The sequence below is a fragment of the Bos indicus x Bos taurus genome, chromosome 21 (genome assembly GCF_003369695.1).
Source record: "Bos indicus x Bos taurus breed Angus x Brahman F1 hybrid chromosome 21, Bos_hybrid_MaternalHap_v2.0, whole genome shotgun sequence".
NCBI lineage: Eukaryota > Metazoa > Chordata > Mammalia > Artiodactyla > Bovidae > Bos > Bos indicus x Bos taurus.
In genome coordinates, this window is record NC_040096.1 from 21,104,443 (window position 1) to 21,126,527 (window position 22,085).

Here is a 22,085-nt window from a genome sequence, read left to right on the forward strand (position 1 = left end):
ATAACCTGGTGTACGAGACAGCAAAAGAGACACTGATGTATAGATCAGTCTTATGGACTCTGTGGGAGAGGGAGAGGGTGGGGAGATTTGGGAGAATGGCATTGAAACATGTATAATATCATGTATGAAACAAGTCGCCAGTCCAGGTTCGATGCACGATACTGGATGCTTGGGGCTGGTGCACTGGGACGACCCAGAGGGAGGGTATGGGGAGGGAGGAGGGATCAGGATGGGGAACACAGGTATACCTGTGGCGGATTCATTTCGATATTTGGCAAAACTAATACAATATTGTAAAGTTTAAAAAAAAAAAAAAAAAATCACAACTGCTGAACAGCCATCAGCAAAGATGCTCTACACCCAAAGAGCAAGAAGAACCACAAGACAGGAGGAGGGCCGCTTTCACGATGTAATCAAATGCCACACCTGCTCAGGTTCTCCCACAGGACTGAGTTCTGAGCCCACGTTAGGCTCCCAGCCTGGGGGTCTGGCATCAGGGGTAGGAGCCCGAGAGCATTTGGCTTGAGTGCAGGAGCTCCACAGGACTGGGGGAGACAGACTCCACTCTTGAGGGCACACACAAGGTTTCATGAGCACTGGTGCCCGGGGCAGAGCAGTGACTCCATTAGAGCCAGAACCAGACCTACGTGTAGGTCTTGGAGGGTCTCCTGGGGAGGCAGGAATTGGCTGTGGCTCACCATGGGGACAAGGACGCAGGTGGCAGACACCTCAGAAAATACTCATTGGTTTGAGTTCTGGAGGTCACTGCTTTTGCACCAAGACCTGGCCCCACCCGACAGCCTGCCGGCTCCAGTGCTGGCACGCCTCAGGCCAAACCAACAGGGTAGAAACAGTGCCTCCCATCAGCACACAGGCTGCCAAAATAGGAGCCAGCAGCTGCCTACAAACACCCCTCGACAGTCCTGAGCCAGAGGGACAACCCCTCTCCACCCACCAGTGGGCAGGCACCAGTCCCTCCCATGGGAAGCCTGCACAAGCCTCTTAGACCAGCCTCATCCACCAGGGGGCAGATACCAAATGCAATCCTGCAGCCTGAATGGAGACCACAAACACACAAAATTAGACAAGAGGATATGGCACAGAAATAGTTCCAGATGAAGGAACAAGAAGATAAAACCTCAGAAGAACAACCAAGTGAGGTGGAGATAGGCAGAACAGTCAAGGTGATCGCCTACATTTTATAAAACTCTTAGAGGAAAGCACAGGCAGCACGTTCTTCGACATAGATCACAGCAGTATCTTTTTAGATGCACCGCCCAGGATGATAAAAATAAATGGTACCTAACCTAATTAAGCTTAAAAACTTTTGCACAGCAAAGGAGACCATAAACAAAGACAACCCACAGAATGGGAGAAAATATTTGTAAATGAAGCAACTGACAAGGGCTTAATTTTCAAAATACACAAATAGCTCATGTAGCTCCGCATTAAAAAAAAAGACAACCCAATCAAAAAATGGGCAGAAAAACTAAATAGACATTTCTCCAAAGAAGACATACAGGTGGCCAGAAAACACGAAAAGATGTTCAACATCGCTAAGTATTACAGAAATGCAAATCAAAATTATAAGGCATCGCCCCACACCAGTCAGAATGGCCATCATCAGAAATTCTGCAAACAGTGAATGTTGGCGAGGGTGTGGAGAAAAGGGAAGTCTCTTGCACTGTCAGTGGGAATGTAAGCTGGTACAACCATTATGGAGAACAGTATGGAGGTCCCTTAAACTAAAAATAGAACTACCATATGATCCAGCAGTCCTACCCCTAGGCATATATCTGGAGAAAACTATAATTTGAAAAGATAAATACATGCATTCCAGTGTTCACTGCAGCACTATTTACACTAGCTAAGACATGGAAGCCATCTAAATTTCCATCAGCAGAGAGACGTACAAGACATGATACATATACACACTGGAATATCACTCAGCTATAAGAAATGAATGCCATTTGCAGCAACACAGACCTAGAGATTATCATACTAAGTGAAGTAAATCAGACAGACAAATATATGCTATCACTTATATGTGGACTCTAAAAAAAATACAGATGAACTTATTTACAGAACAGAAACAAACTCATAGACTCTGAAAACAAACTTATGGTTACCAAAGGGGGAAGGGAACAGAAGGGATAAATTAGGAGTTTGGGATTAACATGTACACACTACTATATATAAAATAGATAACCAACAAGGACCTACTGTATAGCTCAAAGAACTCTACTCAAAAATCTGTAGTAAGCTGTCTGAGAAAAGAATCAAAAAAAGAGTGGACATATCCATGTGCATAAACATTCTGCTTCACATCTGAAACTAACAATGCTATAAATCAACTATAAAATTTTAAAAATTATATTAAAAAAAAAGCCAAAACATGGCAACTGGGTACCACATCCTAAAGGAAGTGACTGGTAGAAATCTGCACCTTTTTTAAACAAGTGATTCAAGTCCAGTTCTGGTCTGTAGCCCGAATTTGTTGACTCTAACAAGAAAGATCAGGACCTGATTTAGAGCTTGAGGTAAGGACTCCTTCACAGAAGGGAGCGTCAACACCACACCTTTGGGCAGGCCCCAAATCTCCCAGGTGTGCCTACAGGGGGTTTTTCCTGACGTCGATCATCCCTGGGCTGACCCTCCGCAGTTCCCGCCGGGGCTTGGCCAAGGGCCCGAGGTTCCAGGGCAGACCCGCCTCACCCACAGGCAGCACCCGCCCCACTGGGAGCTCAGCGGCGTCCCGCTGCCGCAGCTCCTCAGGAGAGCCCTGCTCCTCACTGCACAGGCTCGAGCGTTTCCACGTCAACGGTAACGGGGCGTGGACCAGGTCCCGCATCTCCTCCCGTGGGCGGGGGGCACCCTCCATGCCGGTGGGCTGCCAGAGAGGCTCAGGCGCTGGGTAGAGCTCATCCTCGCTTCCAGGGGCTTGTCTGTTCTCCAGGCACGGGGTCCTCTTCTCCCCACCCATCACTGGCAATAACAACATCCTTGTCAGAAATGGAGGTAGCCAGCTACCCCTTCCTGAAGCCCTAGCCTTCTTCCAACACCCCCATGCAATCAACAACATATGGGATGACCCAAGAGCTGAAGGCAGAGTGGTTTCTAAACTCTGCCCAGAACAAAGAAGACCTGACGTCAGGGCTGAGCCCCGGCCGGCCTGGTGACAGCACGCAGCAATTACCCCTGCTCTGGCTGGCAGCACTCAGGCTACTGAGCTTCTGCTTCAGCTCCTGGTTCAGCCGCACGTGGCGGCCCAGCTCCTTCTCCAGAGCTTGGATTCTGGTCTCGTACTGCCTCCTGCTGTCCGCCAGCCCTTCGCCAAGATGGTCTGGAGAAAAAAAGGCAGGAGGAGGTGGTGAGGGGCTACAGGGCAGGCGGCAGCCCCCATGGCGGGCCCGGGCCCCACCTCGGCTCTGCTGCAGCAGCAGCTGCACGTGCTGCTCATGTCCCCTCTGCTGCAGGGTCAGCTGGCGGTCCATCTCCAGGCGCTGCCGCTCCAGGGCCGCCTCCAGCCAGTACACCAGCCTCTGCTGCTCCTCCAGCTGCAACTCGAGCTCCGAGAAGGCCACCTGCTGCTGGTGCTGCTCCTCGCGGAGTGTCACCACCTGTCCCCAACAGCCAGGCTCAGCCCCCAGCGCCGGCTCCCTTCACCCGGGACTGTTCACGCAGGGGCAGCAGGCGTGTGGCCAGCTCACCGCCCGCGCCGTCCACCTCCCCCCACCCCCGTGAAGGCGGGGGTCTGCAAGCTCCAGGACCCACTTTGTCGAAGTACTTGCAGAGAAGGGCTCGGGTCTCCGAGGACGAGAGGTAGCTGAGCTTGGCCATGAGGTTCATCTCGCACTGGGACAGCAAGGAGGCTGAGGCCCGCAGCACTCGCTGGCGGCACGTGATGGCCTCGTTCTTGTACTCGATGGCGGCGTCCAGGGCCTCAATGGCCTCATCCAGCTGGAACAGTGTCCGCTCCTCCTGCAGGGACACGGGGATGGGTGGAGGGGGACACGGGCTACCCACTCCATGGGTCACCTGCCCCCTGAACACCGAGGTCCTGGGCAGAGTCGTAATGGCCACACGCAGCCACAACCCAGCCTTTATGTGCCCGCTTGTCCTCAGAGCCAGAGGCACCCCCGCCCGCTGCAGCAGGAGCAGAGGCACATCCATCTGAGCCTCGGTTCGGGGGTCAGGGAGGCCAGGGCTCCGCTAGGAGGCTGCTCTCTGAAGCTCACAGCCTCTGGAGTGACCTGTGCTTGGGAGACCCTGCTCTGAAGGGAAGGCGTGGCAGGGCTGCAGAGGCACCCAGGGTCTGCTGGGGTCCATTTCCCCTTCTTTTAAATTTTAACTTTTTGGCTGCACCATGCAACATGTGGGATCTTAGTTCCCCAACCAGGGATCAAATCTATGCCCCCTGCAGTGGAAGCACAGTCTTAACCACTAGACTGCCAGGTAGGTCCCTGGGGGTCCGTTTCTCTAACAAAAGCTCTCTCTGCTGGCAGGAGGGCAAACCTATGTGGCTGTGAGGTATGCTGACATGGTCCTGACTCGCGTCCCATGTTGGGAGTTGAGAGGTGTGAGCACGCTATATGCCTGAGGTCAACATGATACAGGACACAGGACGAGTCCCGACTCCAGCTGGGGCAACCGAGGGCAGCGAGGCCCAGCTGTGTGTCCCAGGCCCAGGGGCTGGACCAGCGGTGGGAGGGCTAGTCCTGCGCCTTCTGTGGGGCTGACACCTGGGAGGGATGTGTGTCCCGAAGCAGGGAGGCCTGCACCCAGCGGAGAGCCGGGGCTAGGGGCAGAGGGGAGCAGACAGCCGGGCCGGCTCGCAGGGCGCACCTCAGGCGACAGCAGGCTGCCCTGCCTCAGCTTGCTGTCGATCTCCAGCCGCTGTTTCAGCAGCGAGTCCTTCTCCTGGCGCAGCGCGTCAATCTCCCCACGGATCTGCTGCTGGCTCTGGGCACTGCCCTGCCGCAGCTGCCCGCTCTTCTCGGACAGCTCCTTCTCCAGGTGCTCCAGCCGGCTGGATACTCGCACAATGTCCTCGTTGAGGGCCTGGGGGCGGCACCGCCGGTGATGAGGAAAGGGGCAGGCCCCACCCTCCCAGGGGCCACAGGAACAGGCCAGCCCTGCCATGGAGGCTAAGGAGGCGTGCTGTCCAGCAGGAGGCCTGACTCTCAATTCTGTACAAGCTGGGGAGTGGGGGCCTAGGGGACCCGAACCTCTGAAGAGGGGCCCCCAGAGACGGCCCGGAAGGAGGATACAGAGACACTAAGGACAAGAGGGGCAACATGGGCAAAGGCAGAGAGGATGGTGGTGGCTTGTCACTGAGATGACCTGACTCCAGCTGGTGATGGGAAGGAGGTGGGGTTAGTGGCCAAACCCCAGAGGCCCTTCGGGAACCTAATGTGGAAGGAAGTGAGGGTTCTAATGGCCAAGGGACTTGCAGAAAATCCAGCTGAAACCCTCTAGGACTCCATGACAGCAGAAGATGGTCTGGAACCCTGTGGGCATCTAGCCCAAGCACCGGCTCCTGGGACAGCTCTGGGCTCTGTGTGAAGTGACGTACCCCTTCTCTAATCCTCAGGGCAACGCTGTGGTTCCATCTAAGAGGAGGAAATTTGGCTGCGAAACTCCCTACTCAAGAGGGAGCAACGAAGCCAAGTGGAGCTGGGTGGGTGGGGCCTGGTGCAACTGCCTCCAACCCGAGTGAAGGCTCTTTCTCTCTGGCCAAACCACCTCTACACCTGTGGCTCCTCGTTCTGCCTGCAGAGCAGGTGGCTAATGAGGTACAATGCTCTGGGGGCAGATACCTGGAGAGGCTCTTCTACCCACACATCAGAGCCCGGATCACAGACACTCTGAAGATGCTCAGGGTAGAGCCCACAAGGACAGTGGCGTGGCTGGAACTCACACGGCAGGGGCACCACCGAGAAGAGCCTCATCCGTCCAGAGCTCACCCGGCAGCATTGCCAGCTGGAGACATCTCACTTGGAAGGACCTTATCTGATGGCATCTCACCCGGCTGGGCCTCACCTGGTAGGATCTCACCTGGCTGGGCCTCACCCAGCTGGGCCTCACCCGGCAGGATCTCACCTGGCTGGACCGAAGCCGCTTGCTCTCCAGCCCCGTCTTCTCCTGCATCAGGGCCTCCTTCTTGGCCAGGATGGCCTCCCGCTTGTGGAGCTCCTCCCCCAGCTCCTCCAGTGCCCGCCGCTGCTGCAGGACCTTCTCCATTTCCTGGTCCAGCCACTTCTTCTGCTCCTCAATCTTCTGAGGGACAGCGGGGGAGGTGGGCAGGAACTCAGCTCTCCCCTCTGGCCACGTAGGTGGTGTGGATGGCCACCCAGCTCAGGGGGGGAGAATGGTGTGCCCACTGGCTGACCCCGCAGGGCACTCTAGCAACTGGCTACGGGTGCCCCAGGGGTGTGGTTCAGCCCAGACCCCACCTGCTGCTGCTCCAGGCTGACCACAGAGCCGTTGCTTCCGCTGCGCCGCTTCCTCTGAAATGCCGCGATCTCTTCTGTCTTGATCTTCAGGATCTTCTGCTGCTGCTCGTGCTTCAGCTCCAGCTCCTGGGCACAAAGTTCAGGGTGAGTCCGGTTGGCAGGGCGCTGTGGGGTACCAGTGTCCTCCCACAGCCCGTAATCCCCAAAGCCCACAGGAGTGCCTTCCTGCTCCCAAGACAACCCTGCCCAGCACCCCCCAGCCTCACAAACACAAGATTGCTGGACCCCTTATCTGGTTCATCTCACTGAATTCTCACCCTAGCCCTGAGTTTCCTGTAACTCTCACTTTCAAGTGAAGAAACAGACTCAGGGAGGCCACGTGACCAGCCTTTTACGGTCGCGTGGCGGTACGCGCTCCCCTCGCCTCCTGGCTGGGACGCAGCCACCCCGCCAGCCAAGCACCCAACCTTGACACGGTGCTGCCGCTTGTTCATCTCCGCCTCCAGGCGGCGCTTCTGCTCTGTCTCCTCGCGAAGCCGCCGCTGCAGCTGCCCCTGCTGCTGCCGCATGAGCTGCACGTTCCTCTCCAGCTCCTGCAGCCGCTTCTCACTCTGCGCCGACAGTGATGCCAGCCGCTCCGTCGCCTGCTTCTTCTCCTTCAGTACCTGGACCAACACAGCTTCCTCTGGGCTGCTCATGGCAGCTGCCAAAAGCCGGGCATGGCGCCTGGCACTCAACAAGGACGGGCAGGACGGAAGGACGATGAAGAGGGACAGACAAAAGGGAAGACAGGCCAATGGACAACAGACTGATAAAAATAGCAAATTATAAAAATGTCAAAATACTGTGACATTTACTGCATACTACACAGCACACCAAGTGCTCTCAGTATATTAAGTGATCCTTAGAACCCTACGAAACGACTTCAGAGGTTTCCTACTTAACAGATTAGGAAACTGAGGTGCAGAGAGGTTAGGAAACTTGACCCAGGACCCACAGCTAGTAAATGGCAGAGCTGGGATTCAAACGCAAGCAGTCAAGGCTCCTGAACCTTCGCTCTTAATCACTCTACTGCAGTGGAGGGACAGGTGCAAAGATGAGTGGATGGAAGGGTGGGTGGACAGACAGATGATGCGATCATATCAAGGTAAAAAACAGGGGACTTCCCTGGTGGTCCATGGCTAAGACTCTGAGCTCCCAAAGCAGGGGGCCTGGGTTTGATCCCTGATCAAGGGAACTAGATCCCACATGCCTACAACTAAAAGGATTCTGTGCGACACCTAAAGATCCCGCATGCTGCAACTAAGACCCAGTGCAGCCAAATAAATTAAAAAAAAAAATTTTTTTTAAAGTAAAAAACAGGACGAACAAACAATGCAAGGATCGATAAACAGAAATAGAAGACAAATGAACAGGCACATAAATAGTCACTCAACTGGTAAAAGGATAACTGCATGGATCAGACACCTGGACTGGTGGGTGGATGGACAGAGGGATGATGGGCTGCAGGGATGGATGGACAGACAGCTGCAAGGGCAGACTCATGGAGGGAGGGGAGGGCCACAGGAGGGAGGGTTGCTTCCTTCCCGTACCCTTCCCTCATCCTCGATGGTCTCCTAAGGTGGTCTTCAGGCACGGTCCACCTCCCCGCCTCTGCCTCTGCTGTGTTCAAAGATCTCCAGCACTGCCAGCTCCTACCTAATACCAGCCTCACTCTGGAAGGCCAGGAGGGCGTTCGCACCAACAGCTGGGGCTGGAGCACCCCCTGGTTCCACAGTGGGCGTGGGCTCTGGGGCTCACACAGGTCTTGATCCCAGGACCCCAGCCTGGGAGGCTGCAGCCACCACGCCTGGGGTTCTGACACTGACCTGCACTTGGTTCTGAGCGGCAGCAACCCTCTTGCGGAACTCCTGGAGCTGCGAGCGCTCACCAGCGTCCTGGGGCTCCCTGCCCTCGAGCTCCCACAGCTGCCTCTGGCCCTCGCTCAGCTCTGCCCGCACCCGCTCCGCCTCCCGCTCCAGCTCCTGGATGCGCTGGCTGTGCTGACGGTTCAAGGCCTGGGCAGCCTTCCCTGGAAGAACCGGGGTGTACTCAGCACCGGAGACCCCTCCCTGAAGCATCGCAGCTCCTCCCCCGTGGCTTTCCCAGACCTCTGTCAGCCCCCAGCACTTACAAGGATTTCACAATGACTACCCTCCAGTACTGTGACCATTTACTACTTTTCTTTAATTTGACTTATTTTTTATAATAGCCTTTTCCATAGCAGTGACCCAGAAAAAATACGGGTTAACTAGTTTTCCTGTTATCTAACACGTGCTAAAATCAATATGTAACTTGAGCCACCATACAACTAAGCCTCTAGAACTAACTTCCATTTGTAGGAGACAGGTCAAAGGAACAAGCTAAATGACGCCACAAGGAAGCTAACAGACAAACCCAGAATATCTGGGATCTGGAACATTCTACAGGATGACTGAAAAGGTGAGCGAAGGGAGATTTCAGAGACCCCCACTCCAGTACTCTTGCCTGGAAAATCCCATGGACGGAGGAGCCTGGTGGGCTACAGTCCATGGGGTCGAGAAGTGTCGGACACGACTGAGTGACTTCACTTTCCCTTTTCACTATCATGCACTGGAGAAGGAAATGGCAACCCACTCCAGTGTCCTTGCCTGGAGAATCCCAGGGATGGGGGAGCCTGGTGGGCTGCTGTCTATGGGGTTGCACAGAGTCGGACACGACTGACATGACTTAGCAATGAGCGAATGTGTGGACAAGCCCAGAGCTGCACACAGACACTGTTGAAGAACTGCTTCTGTTCGGAGCACTGTGAGGGCATCAGTTTAGTTAGATATGCTAATGGCATTTTGGTTAAAATATCCAAAAAGAGGCATACTGAAAGGTGCAGGAATGAAATGACATGAAGTCTTGGATTTGCCTCAGAATATTTCAGCAAAAAAGGACTTCCCTGGTGGTCCAATGGCTAAGACTCCATGCTCCCAATTCAGGGGGCCCAGGTTCAGTCCCTGGTCAGGGAACCAGATCCAGCATGCCACAGCTATTAATGAGTCTGCAAGTTGCAAGCAAAGATCTGGCATAGCCAAGAAGTTAGAAACAAAAAATTTCAGCAAAGAAAAAAGGGAGAGTTGATGCAAATGCGGGCCAAGCTTGGAAATGCTAAATCTGAATGATGGGTATGTAGGGACTCTCATATGTCTGTCTGCAATTGTTCCCAATACATTTTATAATAAAGTCATAGCTATTAAAATTAAAAAGCTTGACCAGTCACCACCTAGAACCATCCCCTGCTCACTTGCCTGTGTCACCAGCAGCAGCCGTACTACTATGACTGGGGGACGCTGTTTGCTCCCCAGGACCGCTTTTGCCCCGTGCAGCGTCTGACACACAGCAGGCAACTGATTAGTAACAGTAAGAAGCTTCCTGAAAACCAGTCTAAGCATTTTACCTGAATTAACTCATTCCAACCACCTAAGAAACAGGTGCAGTTACTCTCTCCATTTCAGAGCACACAGCGGTTATCCTACCTGCTCAAGGTCACCCATCTGGAAGAAGCTGAGTGGGCAAACATCTGGACCCTGCTCCTAACCACCCACCCTCAGGTGGGAGGCCCGGCTCAAAGCTCCTCCCTCACCTGTGCGCACCAGCTCGCCAATGAGCTCCTCCTTCATGCGGATGTTGATGGCCAGCTCACGGATCTTCTGCTGGGCTTGGGCCAGTCGCCACTCAGAGGCCATGGCCGCGGGGGCCTGGCGGGGCTGAGCCAGGGCCTTGCTCCCACCAACCACTGTAACAGGCTGACGGTCAGGGCGGCTGCCGCGACAGATAGTGGGGGAAGCAGGGGTGGCAGGAACAGAGGGAAGAGGAGGACTGCCCTGGCCAGGGGCAGCCAGAGATGGTATGTGGACTCTCCAGGGTGGCCAGTCCAGGACCATGAGTGGGTAAAGGGGTTGGGACCCTCTCTGCGCCCCACCCAGCTCACCTCTGGGTCCCGGGATAGCTGCACCCAGCTCCTCCAGGCGAAGCTCTGGGCCCTTCCTGTTGAGTGGACTCTCTGGGCAGGCCCCCATCCTCTGGTTCCACTTGCTGACCCCATTCCTGGAGGGCAGAAGGGGAGTCTGTACCCCTCCCCAGCCCTGCCCCAGCCCAGCCTCCTCCCAGGCCCAAAGGGGAAGAGAGAACCCCAGGCCTTCCATCACCCCAGGGTCACCTTGACCCCAGGATGTCCATCTGGTACAACTCAGAGGCCAGCGGCTGAGCTGAGAGGGTGCAGGGTGCCGAGGGCCACCTTGGAGGCCGAGAACCAGGAGGCCAGGTCCGTCCCTCAGCACACCCACCCCAGTGAGAATGCTTGATTCAGAGCCCACAGCCCCTGCCTGCTTTCCCCAAAGGCTGGCCAGGCCAATGGAGGCAAGGACACCCTGAGACTACAGTGGGATCCCCCTCTTGCCCAGCTGAGGCCCTGAGCTGGTCCTTGTCAGGTGGGCCATGGGTCCCACTCACCTTCGTGGGTACAGGCTCTGTCGGGGCAGCCCCTCCTTCTCCTCCTCCTCTTCCTCTTCCTCTGCCTCTGATGCATCTGAAGAGCCACTTCCCGGCCTGTCTCCCTCTGTCAGAAACTTGGCTCCAGCCTCCCTGCCATTTTTCATCTGCTGGGGAATGCCCAGGTTTCAGGACAGGCTCCCAGGGCCTTCTCCATCAGCCATTTCCCCCCACCCAGTCTTCAGCCCGCTTTGCGTGCTCTTCAAGCCAGACCTTACCTTCAAGATCTAGCTCCAATGATATCCGAGAGGCCTTTCCAATCTCAAATTGGAACATAAACTTCTCCCCTCCTCCCTTGTTCCTTCCTCTACTCCTCCTGTTCTCTTGACCCCCACCACCCCCACCCTGCTCCAGCCCCCACAGCTGAACTAGCACTCCTCAGGGGACAACCTCCCCTTTCCACCGTGTATATAAGTCATCTGCAGCAAGTCTTATCTCACCAACAACGCCCCACCAGAGTAGGGGGTGGAGGGTCCGTAACAGGCTTCTTCCAAACCCACGTCCTCCCACCCCTCAGTCCCTCTGCCCTTTAGAGCTCAGATGACCCAGAAGTTTCAGGCAGATACAGGAGCAGCCCTTGTCCAAAAGGCCCCAAGTGACAGAACTAGAAACAAGAGACCAAGTGCAAGGAGATCAGAGCTCATGGAAAACTGAACTTGCAGAGGAAGGCATCCAAAGATGGTGTGTGTGTGGGGAGGTGACTCCAGAGGTGATGAGCTCCCCATCCCTGGAGGTAGGCAAGCATTCCATTCCATACTGGAAGCCAGAACCCTCTCCGTAATCCTCACTCCAAGCAATCTCCAACTACTCCAAGGATGCTCCATGGCACCAGATCCTTCTGAGAGGCCCTACCCAAATTTGGGCCATTCCTCCAGGAACACCAGAAAGGGGCATTTCATAGCTGGTCCCGTGAAAGCACGAGATGAGTGACACATTCCCCAGGATTGCCCCTCCCCTGCCTGAGCCTGCCCAGGTCAACCAGCAGACACCGAGCCTTGCCACCGTCTCACCTCTCCCCGGCTCTCAGGGCCAACTTCATCTCCAGGAATGCAGGCGGGGGGAACCATGCCCAGCACATGGGTGTGGGCACCTCCCAGGGGGGCTGTGTGAGGCCGGGGCACAAAAGACCCTGGAGGCAAGCCCTGCAAGATCCCTGGGGCCCCCCAGCCTGGCCACACCAGCTCCAGCCGCAGTCGCAGCTCTGCCATCTCCTCCTGCTGCTCACGAAGACGGTCACTCTGCAAGACACGGTCCAGGTGCTGATGAGAGACGTGGATGAGAGAGAGGTAGGGAGCCGGGGTGCTGACAGGCAGAAGTGCAGGAAAATGAAGAACACGTCTGAGACCACCCTGCCCTCTCTGTGTTAAAATGGAGGGCCAAATGCCTCTGACCACCTCTTGGTGTCCCTCTGGAATACACAGTGCATTAGCTCAGGTTTAAACTCTCCCACCCGCCACATCACCGACTCGATGGACGTGAGTTTGAGCAGGCTCCGAGAGTTGGTGATAGACAGGGAGGCCTGGTGTGCTGCAGTCCATGGGGTCGCAAAGAATCGGACAGACTGCCTGCCTGAACCGACCCTGCCCCATCTATCATTCCCTCCATATTCATGCCACTCACTGCCACCAGGGGGCTCCAGGAGCTGCGCTGACCTGGTTATCTTTGCACAAAAGGAAAAGCAGGGCTCAGGAGTCTCATGGGGCTGCCCCTTCAGTCCCAATTCCAACCCGCCTTCGCACACCCACTTGCGCCAATCTGTTCCTTTCCTCCGCACTTCTGCTCACACCTCTACCCATCCTGCCAGAACCCACTCCGACACAGCTGCTTCGCCTCCCGTCATTAGTCTCCCCTCCCCACCACCACTGTGGCAGGGGGCGCCCCACCTGAAGTTTGTACTGCTCCATGGCGTCCTCCAGCGCAGCCAGAAAGTCTCGGTTCTCCTCTTCCAGCCGGGCCACCTGGCTCTGCAGGGCCAGCAGCTGCAGCGGCCCCTCATCTTCCTAGGGGGGCAAGGAGAGCAGCTTCAGGGGAACAGTAAGGACGAGCCTGCCTATCCCTGAGTCACCCCGCCGGCCCTGCTTGCTACTCTGCTCCAAAGCCTGCCTGCAATGGGAAAGGGGTCCAGACCCCACATGGCCTGCAGTCCCCTCCACAAGCCATTGGGCTATCTCTTGTCATTAATCATATTTTCATTACCAGTAATATCACCACCACAATTATTAAGAACTAGCTTCCACCAGCACTTATGACACCCTCAGTCCTTACATCCCGAGGAGGTAGATACTCCTGTTATCTTTATTTAACAGATGGAAACCCTGAGGATACATCAAGGTCATCAGCAGAAATGCCTCTGAATCCCTGTATGGAAAACCTTCTTCCTCACCTCCCCCACCCCGCCCACCCCAGGCCACCCCCGGCCCCTGGTCACCTTTCGCCCGCCGGGTCCCTGGGTGGCCTGCTCCTCGGCAGAGGCGCTCTCGATGCCGCTGTCGGGCCCGGAGGCGGAGCTCAGGGCGCTGCGCTCGCCCTCGACGGCGCACAGCCAGTCGCGCACCTTGCGGGCGGCGGCGCCGGGCAGCCCGGGCTCGGCCTGCAGCTCGCGCAGGAGGCTGTAGGCGGCGTCGGTGCGGGCTCGGTAACGCGCGCACTCGGCGCCCAGGCGGGCAGTGGCCGCGGCGGAGGCGGCGGCAGGGCCCGGGGCGCGACGGCCCCGGTGGATGATGCGTGTTTCCGACCGATGCCTAGGCGGCCCCCGGGCGCTGGCCACGGCCTCCTCCGGCCCCCGCTCAGCCTCGGGCCGCCAGTTGACAGTGGCGCGGTTTCGAATATTCTGGGCGCGGCTGGCGTAGTTGAGGGTGTTGAGGGTCTCGTCAAAGTCGGAGGAGGAAGGGCTGATGCAGGCGATCATCATCGTCTTGGCGTTCCCGCCCAGGGAGTCTTTGAGGATCCTGAGGGCGCCAGGGAGATGCGTCAAGGGCCCCAAAGTGCCAGAGCCAGAGGTTCAGACCCCAAAGAGGGTTTGAATCTCTGTGTGGCTCCCTGTGGGCCCAAGACTTCAACCACGTGTAGATTGTGCCCCAGAAACCAGAGGGGGACCCATCTCTTATCTCCTCACCCCAGCCAGAGAGGCCAGACAGGAGCCAGGACAGACTAAGGGGCTCACGGGGCCTCTTTCCCCTGGGCCAGCAGCAGCGGCAGCTCACCGGGTGATCTTGGAGTCCCGGTAAGGGATGTGGCTGCCCCGGCGCTGGGGATCACCCAGGGCACTGATGACGTTGCCTAGCGCCAAGAGGCTGCTGTTGATCTGGATGCTCTCCTTGAGTCGCTCGCCTGTGCTGCCTGTCTTGAGCACCCTCTCCGAGCCCGCCAAGTCCACAAAGTGGAACTTGGAGACAAGCAGCTGGCCGGCCGCAGGTCGGGGCAGGCGGCTGGGGGCGCGACCCCGCTGCTCCAGGGTCACGGTGAAGATGGTGTGGGAGCGGCTGGAGAGGCGGTTGAGGTGTGTGGCTCCCGTGTGCCGCGCTGCATTGCCCATCTCCAGGAGGCTCAGCACCTCGTCCAGGCCCTCCACGTCCACTTCCTTCACCCCACACAGCACTGTGGGCACAAAAGGCTGTGAGCCCAAGGCAGGGCAGCCTGAGGCTGATCAGCCAGGAGGGCAGGCTGAGCAGGACTGGTCCTCTAAGCTCTTCCTGATTCAGGGGCCCCTTCGGCATGCCCAGGGGGTCCTGCCCATCCTGCTTGGGGATTTAAGGGGCTCCAGCTTCCCTGGTAGCTCAGCTGGTAAAGAATCTGCCTTCAATGCAGGAGACCAGGGTTCAATCCCTGGGTTGGGAAGATCCCCTGGAGGAAGACACAGCAAACCCACCCCAGTATTCTTGCCTGGAGAATCCCATGGACAGAGGAGCCTGGCGGGCTACAGTCCATGGGGTTGCAAAGTGTCGGACATGACTTAGCAACTAACACTTTCACTTTTTTCAGCTTCTCCCGTGCCCACCTCAGTGACTCTCACTCTGGGTACACCAGTGTGTACTGAACTCACTCTGGGTACACCAGTGTGTACTGAACTCAGCAGAGACAGGGAAATGAAAGCAAAACTTCCCAGAGCTTGAGTTTCCTAGTTAGGAGTTACCCCTCCTCCAGACAGGGTATCCACCCTAAGCAGGTGAAGCCTCCCCAAGCCAGGTTCCCCACTCCCAACCAGAGGACCCAGGAGTCTCTTACCAACATTCCCACGATCGTCCTCCCGGAGCTGGATGTCCCGGCTGGCGGTGCCCACCTCCAGCAGGTCTCGGAACTCCTCCTTGTACACTTCCAGGTAGGACACGTGCACCAGACAGTCCAACAGGTCATTCTCATCAATCAGCTTGAAGGCCTCGGCCATGGCCCGTGGGATGATGCCCTGCTCGTCCTCGTGAAGGGAGGCTGGGGAGACACCGCAGGGCCACCTGCCATGGTGCTTTCAGCTGGGCATAGCGCCCACGAGGCCCAGAGGCTCCTGCCAGAAGCTGGCGGATGGGGCTCCAGTGTGGAGAAGGTAGAGGCAGAAGCCTTACAAGCTGGGCAGCCAGGCCAGGCTCCAGGGTGCTCAGGCAGAATTTCAGAGTTGGAAGCAACCTCTCAAGGTTCAACCAACCACTTTCATGGTGTAAGCATCTCCACTACATCCCTGCCAGACAGTCAGATAACCTTTGTTTGATGACTCCTGGGGACTCATTATCATAGTCTATGCTCAGTTATCTAAAGAAGCCCCTAAATTTATGCCAAGGAAGTAATAAAAGGATGTTCAGAACATACTCTTCCTCATAACTTAAAAAACAACAAAACACCCTCAGTGTCCATTGCAACATCCAAGAAGGGGTCTGATTAAATAAATTACCTTATATTCACAATGGCACGCTAAGCAGCCATTAAAGTTTTTGCTTGAATAATAATTAGTGATATAGAGAAATGTTCATGATATTAATATACTGTTAAGAAAATAAAACAGGATACAAAAGAATGGTACATTGGTACCATATTTTTTTAAGTATAAAAATTTTCACCAGGAAAAACTGAATGCTAACAGGGTGAGTGAAAGGCAATTATCAGAAAGTGTGGAAGTGTTAGTCCCTCAGTTGTGTCGCTCTTTGCGACCCTGCAGACTGCAGCCCACCAGGCTCCACTGTCCATGGAATTCTCCAGGCAAGAATACTGGAGTGGGTAGCTATCCCCTTCTCCAGGGGATCTTCTCAACCCAGGGATCAAACCTGGGTCTCCTGCATTACAGGCAGATTCTTTACCATCTAAGCTACCAGGGAAAGGCAGTTATCAAATAAGTTTTCTTTTGTGGATGTGCTTTTCTGTATTTCCCTAATTTTCTACAACAAACATGTACACTTTTCAAATCATGGTCCTTAGAAGTGGGCAACGCCTTCAATTGGCCCAAAGCATCTCTTGCAAAACTCTGTTCCAGAGCCTCATGGAACCAGCCCGCTTCCCTGCTATGCAGCCCCTGGAGCATGTCTCTTCCAGGACAGTCTCCCTTCCAGCCATCCTGACCCTTGACAACGATCCTGACAACCTCTAGAGACAAGACAACTTCCCATGCCCTTCCTCCCAGTGAGGTCTCCAGAACCAGACAGTATGATCCCATCTCTATGGACTTGAGAGGGCCGCTCACCTCGGAGGACTCTTCTTCCTGCCCGACCCAGCCCAGTGACACAGCTGATCCTACCCTGGCCTGCAGATGGAGTTAGGAAACCCGCCCACCCTCCTCCAGCCTCCTCATCTTCAACAGGAAATGGCAGAGGCAGAAATTCAGGAGATGTCTGAGGCCCCTCAATGAAGGCAGGAGGTCTCAAGCCAGGTCACTCACCCACACTGGCCTCCCCCATGGTGTACGTCTTCCCGGAGCCCGTCTGACCGTAGGCAAAGACGGTGACATTGAAGCCTTCAAAGAAAGCCTCGAGAAGGGGCTGTACACAAGCCTGGTACACAGCCTCCTGCCCGGCGTCCTCATCCAGCACCACGTGGAAGCCAAAGTGGCGGTCTCGGCCCAGGGTGACCCGGCTGCGCCCCGGCTCCACCGTCAGGCAGCTCTGGTGCCCGTGCAGCAGCTCCTTGCGCAGGAGTGGGCGCACTCGAAGGGCCACCCTCACGGGGGCCTCCTCAGCCCCTGGCAACCTCTGGGCCTCCAGCCCCATGTTGAGAGACTGCTGCTCCCAGCCCTGCAGAGAGAGGAAGAGGCCCCGGCCATCAGCACCTGGACTCACCTTGCAGGTGACCTGGAGCCAGTTCCTGCAGCTCCTGACCTTGGAGGGATTAAAAGGGAAGTGGTCAAAATTCAAAACATCCTCTGTGCCCCAACCTGATGCCCAGATGCTGCAAGAGCCACAACAGAATCCTACACGGTAGCATTTCACGGCTCCCATCACTGACAAAATGAGGCCCTAACTCCTCCACTCGACACCCAAAGGCATCTGTGTTCTTGCTGGGACCCCATCTCCTGGAAGACACACACACAAGCAGCACTGTACAAGGATCTCTTTTCCCAACACCCACCCATAGTCTCTGCCTTCGTAAAACTCAGCATTCAGAAAACTAAGATCATGGCATCCGGTCCCATCACCTCATGGCAAATAGATGGGGAAACAGTGGAAACAGTGAGAGAAGTTATTTTCTTGGGATCCAAAATCACTGCAGATGGTGACTGTAGCCATGAAATTAAAAGACACTTGCTCCTTGGAAGAAAAGCTATGACCAACCTAGACAGCATATTAAAAAGCAGAGATATTACTTTGCCAACAAAGCTCTGCCTAGTCAAAGCTATGGTTTTTCCAGTGGTCATGTATGGATGTGAGAGTTGGACTATAAAAAAAACTGAGTGCCAAAGAATTGATGCTTTTGAACTGTAGTGTTGGAGAAGACTTGAGAGTCCCTTGGACTGCAGGGAGACCCAACCAGTCAATCCTAAAGGAAATCAGTCCTGAATATTCATTGGAAGCACTGATGCTGAAGCTGAAACTCCAATACTTTGGCCATCTGATGCAAAGAACTGACTCATTTGAAAAGACCCTGATGCTGGGAAAGATTGAAGGCAGGAGGAGAAGGGGACGACAGAGGATGAGATGGTTGGATGGCATCACTGACTCAATGGATGTGAGTTTGAGTAAGTTTTGGGAGTTAGTGAAGGACAGGGAAGGCTGGTGTGCTGCAGTCCATGGGGTTGCAAAGAGTCAGACACGAGTGAGTGACTGAACTGACTGCCTTTGTCACCTCACATTCCCCGCTCCCCCATCTTAAAGAGAGTCAGCACATCCTTTGAGGCCAAGCCCCCACCACCAGATACTGCCAATTCCATCTCCTAAATATCAAGTATATCCGCTTCTCTCCATCCTATTACCCAAGCCCGGATCCCGCCCACTGGGCAGAGTATTTACCAACCTCTTCACTGGCTTCAGCCTCCCTGCACCTTCCTATGTGACAACCAGGGGCATCTTTCAAAAATGCAAATGTGACCACACCACTCTCCTGCTTAAACTGCCCCCAAAAGAGGCGAAAGGGGCTCCCTAATGCTCTAGATTCAAAACCTTAACAGGAAAAACTTTTAATGGACCCTGCCTACCTTGATGACTTACCCCCTAAGACCCCACATTTCCTCACCTTTCTCTGCCTGCAGCACACTCAGCTGTTACCAGGGCCACCTCCAGGGAGCGCCCTCCCCTCCAAAGAGGGGCGTCTGCTCTGTGGCCCCCACCACTCATCCACCCACACCCACCGCTTTAGTTCTCCCATCAGCCACTGACCACTCCCTTACCTTGCAAAAGCCGGATTATCCACTGGTCTCCCCTCACCTCCCAAACTGGGGGCTGGGAGGCAGAGGCCCGCCTGTCCCCTTCATGGTGTATCTCCAGCACCCAGCACAAGGTCCGACGCTGAGTAGCTGATGAGTAGTTTACATCCAGGGAACTTTCCCCATCCCCACTCGTCGCCCCCACCCCGAGGGTCACAGCTCTTTATTTTTCACTACTTCTCTCAGCACCTGTAATCGTTCGCTCGGTCGTTCAATCATCAGTCCCAGCTGGGTGTCCGGCCCTGGGGCCGCAGCGGTAACTGCCACGCAATACTACAGGCGCCTTCGAGCATCCCTCAGTCACAGCTTTTCCAGCCCCGCGGTCCCGGCTTCTCCGCGCCCGGACTCGGGGCCCAGTGCTCTGCGCACCGAAGGCGCCCGGCCCACATCGGGGGTTCCGGAGTCGGAGGCGCCGGGCACAGGACAGGAGCTCCGGGAAAGTGGGAAAAGTGATTACAAAGGCGAACCCGACTCTCGCAGCGTGGGTGCTCGCTCCTCCTGGCCAGGCCCGGAATGCCGGCCTCAGGCCCCGACTTAAGGAAGGGGAGTCTCCGGTCCACTCGGAGGGGCCTGAAGGACGTTAGCAAAGATGGGGAGGGAGGGAGTGGTCCTCGTGCTCGGTCAAGGGTCCCCAGGGTGCCGACGCCCAGTGCCACCCAACCCAGGCCTGCACAGGGAAGGGACGAGCCCACGCCCCCTCCCTCCCACCCACCTCCACCCCTCCCCGGCCCACACCCACCTGCTAGGGTGCGCGCGTCGTCCCCCTGCGGGGCACTGAGGCTCTGAGCCCCAGCGCGGCGCGGTCGGATGCCGTCACTGGGACCCCCGCCCACCAAAACATCCCGCCCCTCATCCGCAACTCCTCCCGCCTGGGAGCTCCGGGGCGGAGGCGCGGGCTGCGCGGCGCCGGGGAGTCTGTCCGCAGACTGGGCGGAGCGGGGGCGGAGGGGCGGGGAATTGGGCGTGGCCTGGGCTGAACGGCTGGACCACCGGCCCCGCGACCCCCAGCACCGCCCCGAATCGCGAGCGCTGCGCGCTGATAGTATCTACTCGCTGAAAGCTGGGGACACAGCAACCAACAAGGCCGCCCGAATTTTCCGAGCTGGAAAAACCCACCAGCTGGTGGAGCGGAGCATCCAGGTTTATGATGCAAGTTGTAACAAGTGGTAAATGAATACTAACTAGGAGACAGTTTCGTTCCACGAGCATTTGCTAACCCTGAGACTCCGGTTAACAGTAGCCTAAAAATCAATTCCTGCAGAAGGAAATGGCAACCCACTCCAGTATTCTTGCCTAGGAAATCCCGTGGACAGAGGAGCCTGGCGGGTTACAGATAATGGGGTCGCAAAGAATCGGACACGACTAAGCGACTAACACTAACTAAAAATCAACTACTGTAGTTCGATTGTTCATTCAGGCGCAGAGACATTCCCCCTTCCTTTCTATCGCAGCCCTCCCCACGCCCCGTCAAAGCTCAGCAAAGCTCTCCCTTCCTAGAGCCCAGGAAGCCTCCAGCCTTGTTTTCGTCTGATTTCGCTACCTCTTCTAAAGCCGAGAAGGACTTATCCCCTCTGAGATATTCGGGAGTGGGATGGTGTGGCAGAGGCCCTGGCTGCTCCTTGGGCACTCACACCAGGAAGTCATCGCTGGGCCCCTTCTCTGCCCCAGAGCTAGGGTGACCTAGGGTGGATGGATGAAAGCACTGGGGAGCTCCTGTTCAGGCCTTCTAGCAAGCTGGGCAGAGAGCAGGACGGCCTGAGAAATCCTGGCCCCACAGTTCTGGCTCATAAGTGCCCAGTTTGGAATGGGCATGGGATCCACTGGTGGACCACACTGCCACCCAGCCTTGGGTTCCTGGCTGGACAACTGGCCCTAGAAGAGGCTAGTGGGAGGTGGGGTTGCCACAGAGTTCTTAGCCAGCCTCTGCAGTTGGGGAGGCAATTCTGTGGGTGAAAAGTCAGTGGAATTCCTGCAGAGGGGGCTCATCCTGCACATTCCTGAGCAGGAGCTGTCCAGGACACTGCCCTCAGACATCTCTTCCAGCATGCCCCACACCATCCACCCCATCACTCAAGCCATATTTGACTCTTGTCTTCTCCAATATACCACCAAGTTTCAATGTTTAGGAAAAGGCAATGGCAACCCACTCCAGTACTCTTGCCTGGAAAATCCCATGTACGGAGGGGCCTAGTGGGCTGCAGTCCATGGTGTCGCTAGGAGTGAGACACGACTGAGCGACTTCACTTTGACTTTTCACTTTCATGCATTGGAGAAGGTAATGGCAACCCACTCCAGTGTTCTTGCCTGGAGAATCCCAGGGACGGGGGAGCCTGGTGGGCTGCCGTCTATGGGGTCTCACAGAGTCGGACACGACTGAAGCGACTTAGCAGCAGCAGCAGCATGCTTAATACAATGAACATTAAAACCCAAGTTGTAGGACTTCCCTGGTAGTCCAGTGGTTAAGAATCCTCTGCCTGCGTTCGATGCACATGCATTCGATCTCTGGTCTGGGAAGATCCCACATGCTGGGAAGCAACTAAGCACGTGCGCCCTAGAGCCTGTGCTCTGCAGCAAGAGACACCACTGCAATGAGAAGCCCGAGAGCCACAAGGAAGACCCAACACAGACAAAAAAAAAGCATGATAAAGTTATGTTATTAAGTGTAACGGCTGTTTTTCCATCTCCAAAACTGTGATTCAGTTGGAGGTGCATTTTGTGAGCTGCAACAGAAGAGAGGGAACAATGTATTTCTCTGGAGAGGGACCTTGGCATCCCAGCGTGAGGGGGAGGTCCTCCTGAGGTCCAGAATGTGGGTGAGCCGTCACACCCACATGAGCAGGAAGGCCAGCCAAACTGATGTCTCTAAGGAGAAAAGCCCCACAATCCAGCCTGGAGCCAACGAAGCAAATTTCTGTCATTTAGAGGAGATGCTTCATTTCTTATTTCTCACCAGAAAGTAATCAGAAAGACTGAGGGCCAGGCTCAGAGCACTTTGCTATCAGTTTAATGATAAAACCAGAATTTTGGGGACAAGTTGTTTACCTCCTGGGCCTGTGCCATATGCTGGTTCCCAGCACCCTGGTTGGGATCCAGGACAGGGTGAGGGGTCTGGGTCTGGCCAGTGGGTGTGTTGACTTCTATGGCTGTCCTGGCAGGAGGGGCCCCAGGGCTATGGAGGAACAGACAGTTAGGAGTGTGGATTCCGGAACTCCAGGAAGAAGGCGGCGCAGGCAGGTGAT

At 55.8% G+C, this 22,085-nt stretch overlaps 1 protein-coding gene across 5 annotated transcripts; it reads right to left on the reverse strand.

Moving 5' to 3' along the window:
• Positions 1–2,220: 2,220 nt before the first annotated feature.
• Positions 2,221–19,725, reverse strand: KIF7 (kinesin family member 7). Of its 5 annotated transcripts, none has more exons than XM_027521123.1 (20): positions 19,586–19,725; positions 19,036–19,416; positions 16,870–17,221; positions 15,237–15,437; positions 14,216–14,609; positions 13,441–13,960; positions 12,896–13,012; positions 12,023–12,250; positions 10,974–11,122; positions 10,453–10,568; positions 10,105–10,257; positions 8,324–8,526; positions 6,923–7,120; positions 6,456–6,581; positions 6,103–6,276; positions 4,846–5,061; positions 3,775–3,981; positions 3,422–3,620; positions 3,197–3,343; positions 2,221–2,985 (listed from the first exon to the last, which is right to left on the reverse strand). In XM_027521123.1, exons 2-20 carry the CDS (start codon positions 19,063–19,065, stop codon positions 2,612–2,614), a joined length of 4,104 nt encoding a protein of 1,367 aa, XP_027376924.1. In that variant the 5' UTR covers positions 19,066–19,416; positions 19,586–19,725; the 3' UTR covers positions 2,221–2,611. The 5 variants fall into 5 exon arrangements, with proteins under 5 accessions (XP_027376924.1, XP_027376923.1, XP_027376921.1 ...); XM_027521122.1 differs by having other exon boundaries at positions 6,103–6,279; positions 10,974–11,119; positions 19,586–19,724; XM_027521120.1 differs by having other exon boundaries at positions 6,103–6,279; positions 19,586–19,724.
• Positions 19,726–22,085: the final 2,360 nt, after the last annotated feature.

Coding starts and splice junctions, on each gene's coding strand:
- KIF7 (XM_027521120.1), bottom strand. CDS start 19,065: ATGATTGAACGACCGAGCGAACGATTACAG. Junction 3,344..3,421: donor GCTGCTGCAGCAGAGCCGAG/GTGGGGCCCGGG, acceptor TTTTTTCTCCAG/ACCATCTTGGCGAAGGGCTG. Junction 2,986..3,196: donor TGCTGCCAGCCAGAGCAGGG/GTAATTGCTGCG, acceptor TGTTATTGCCAG/TGATGGGTGGGGAGAAGAGG.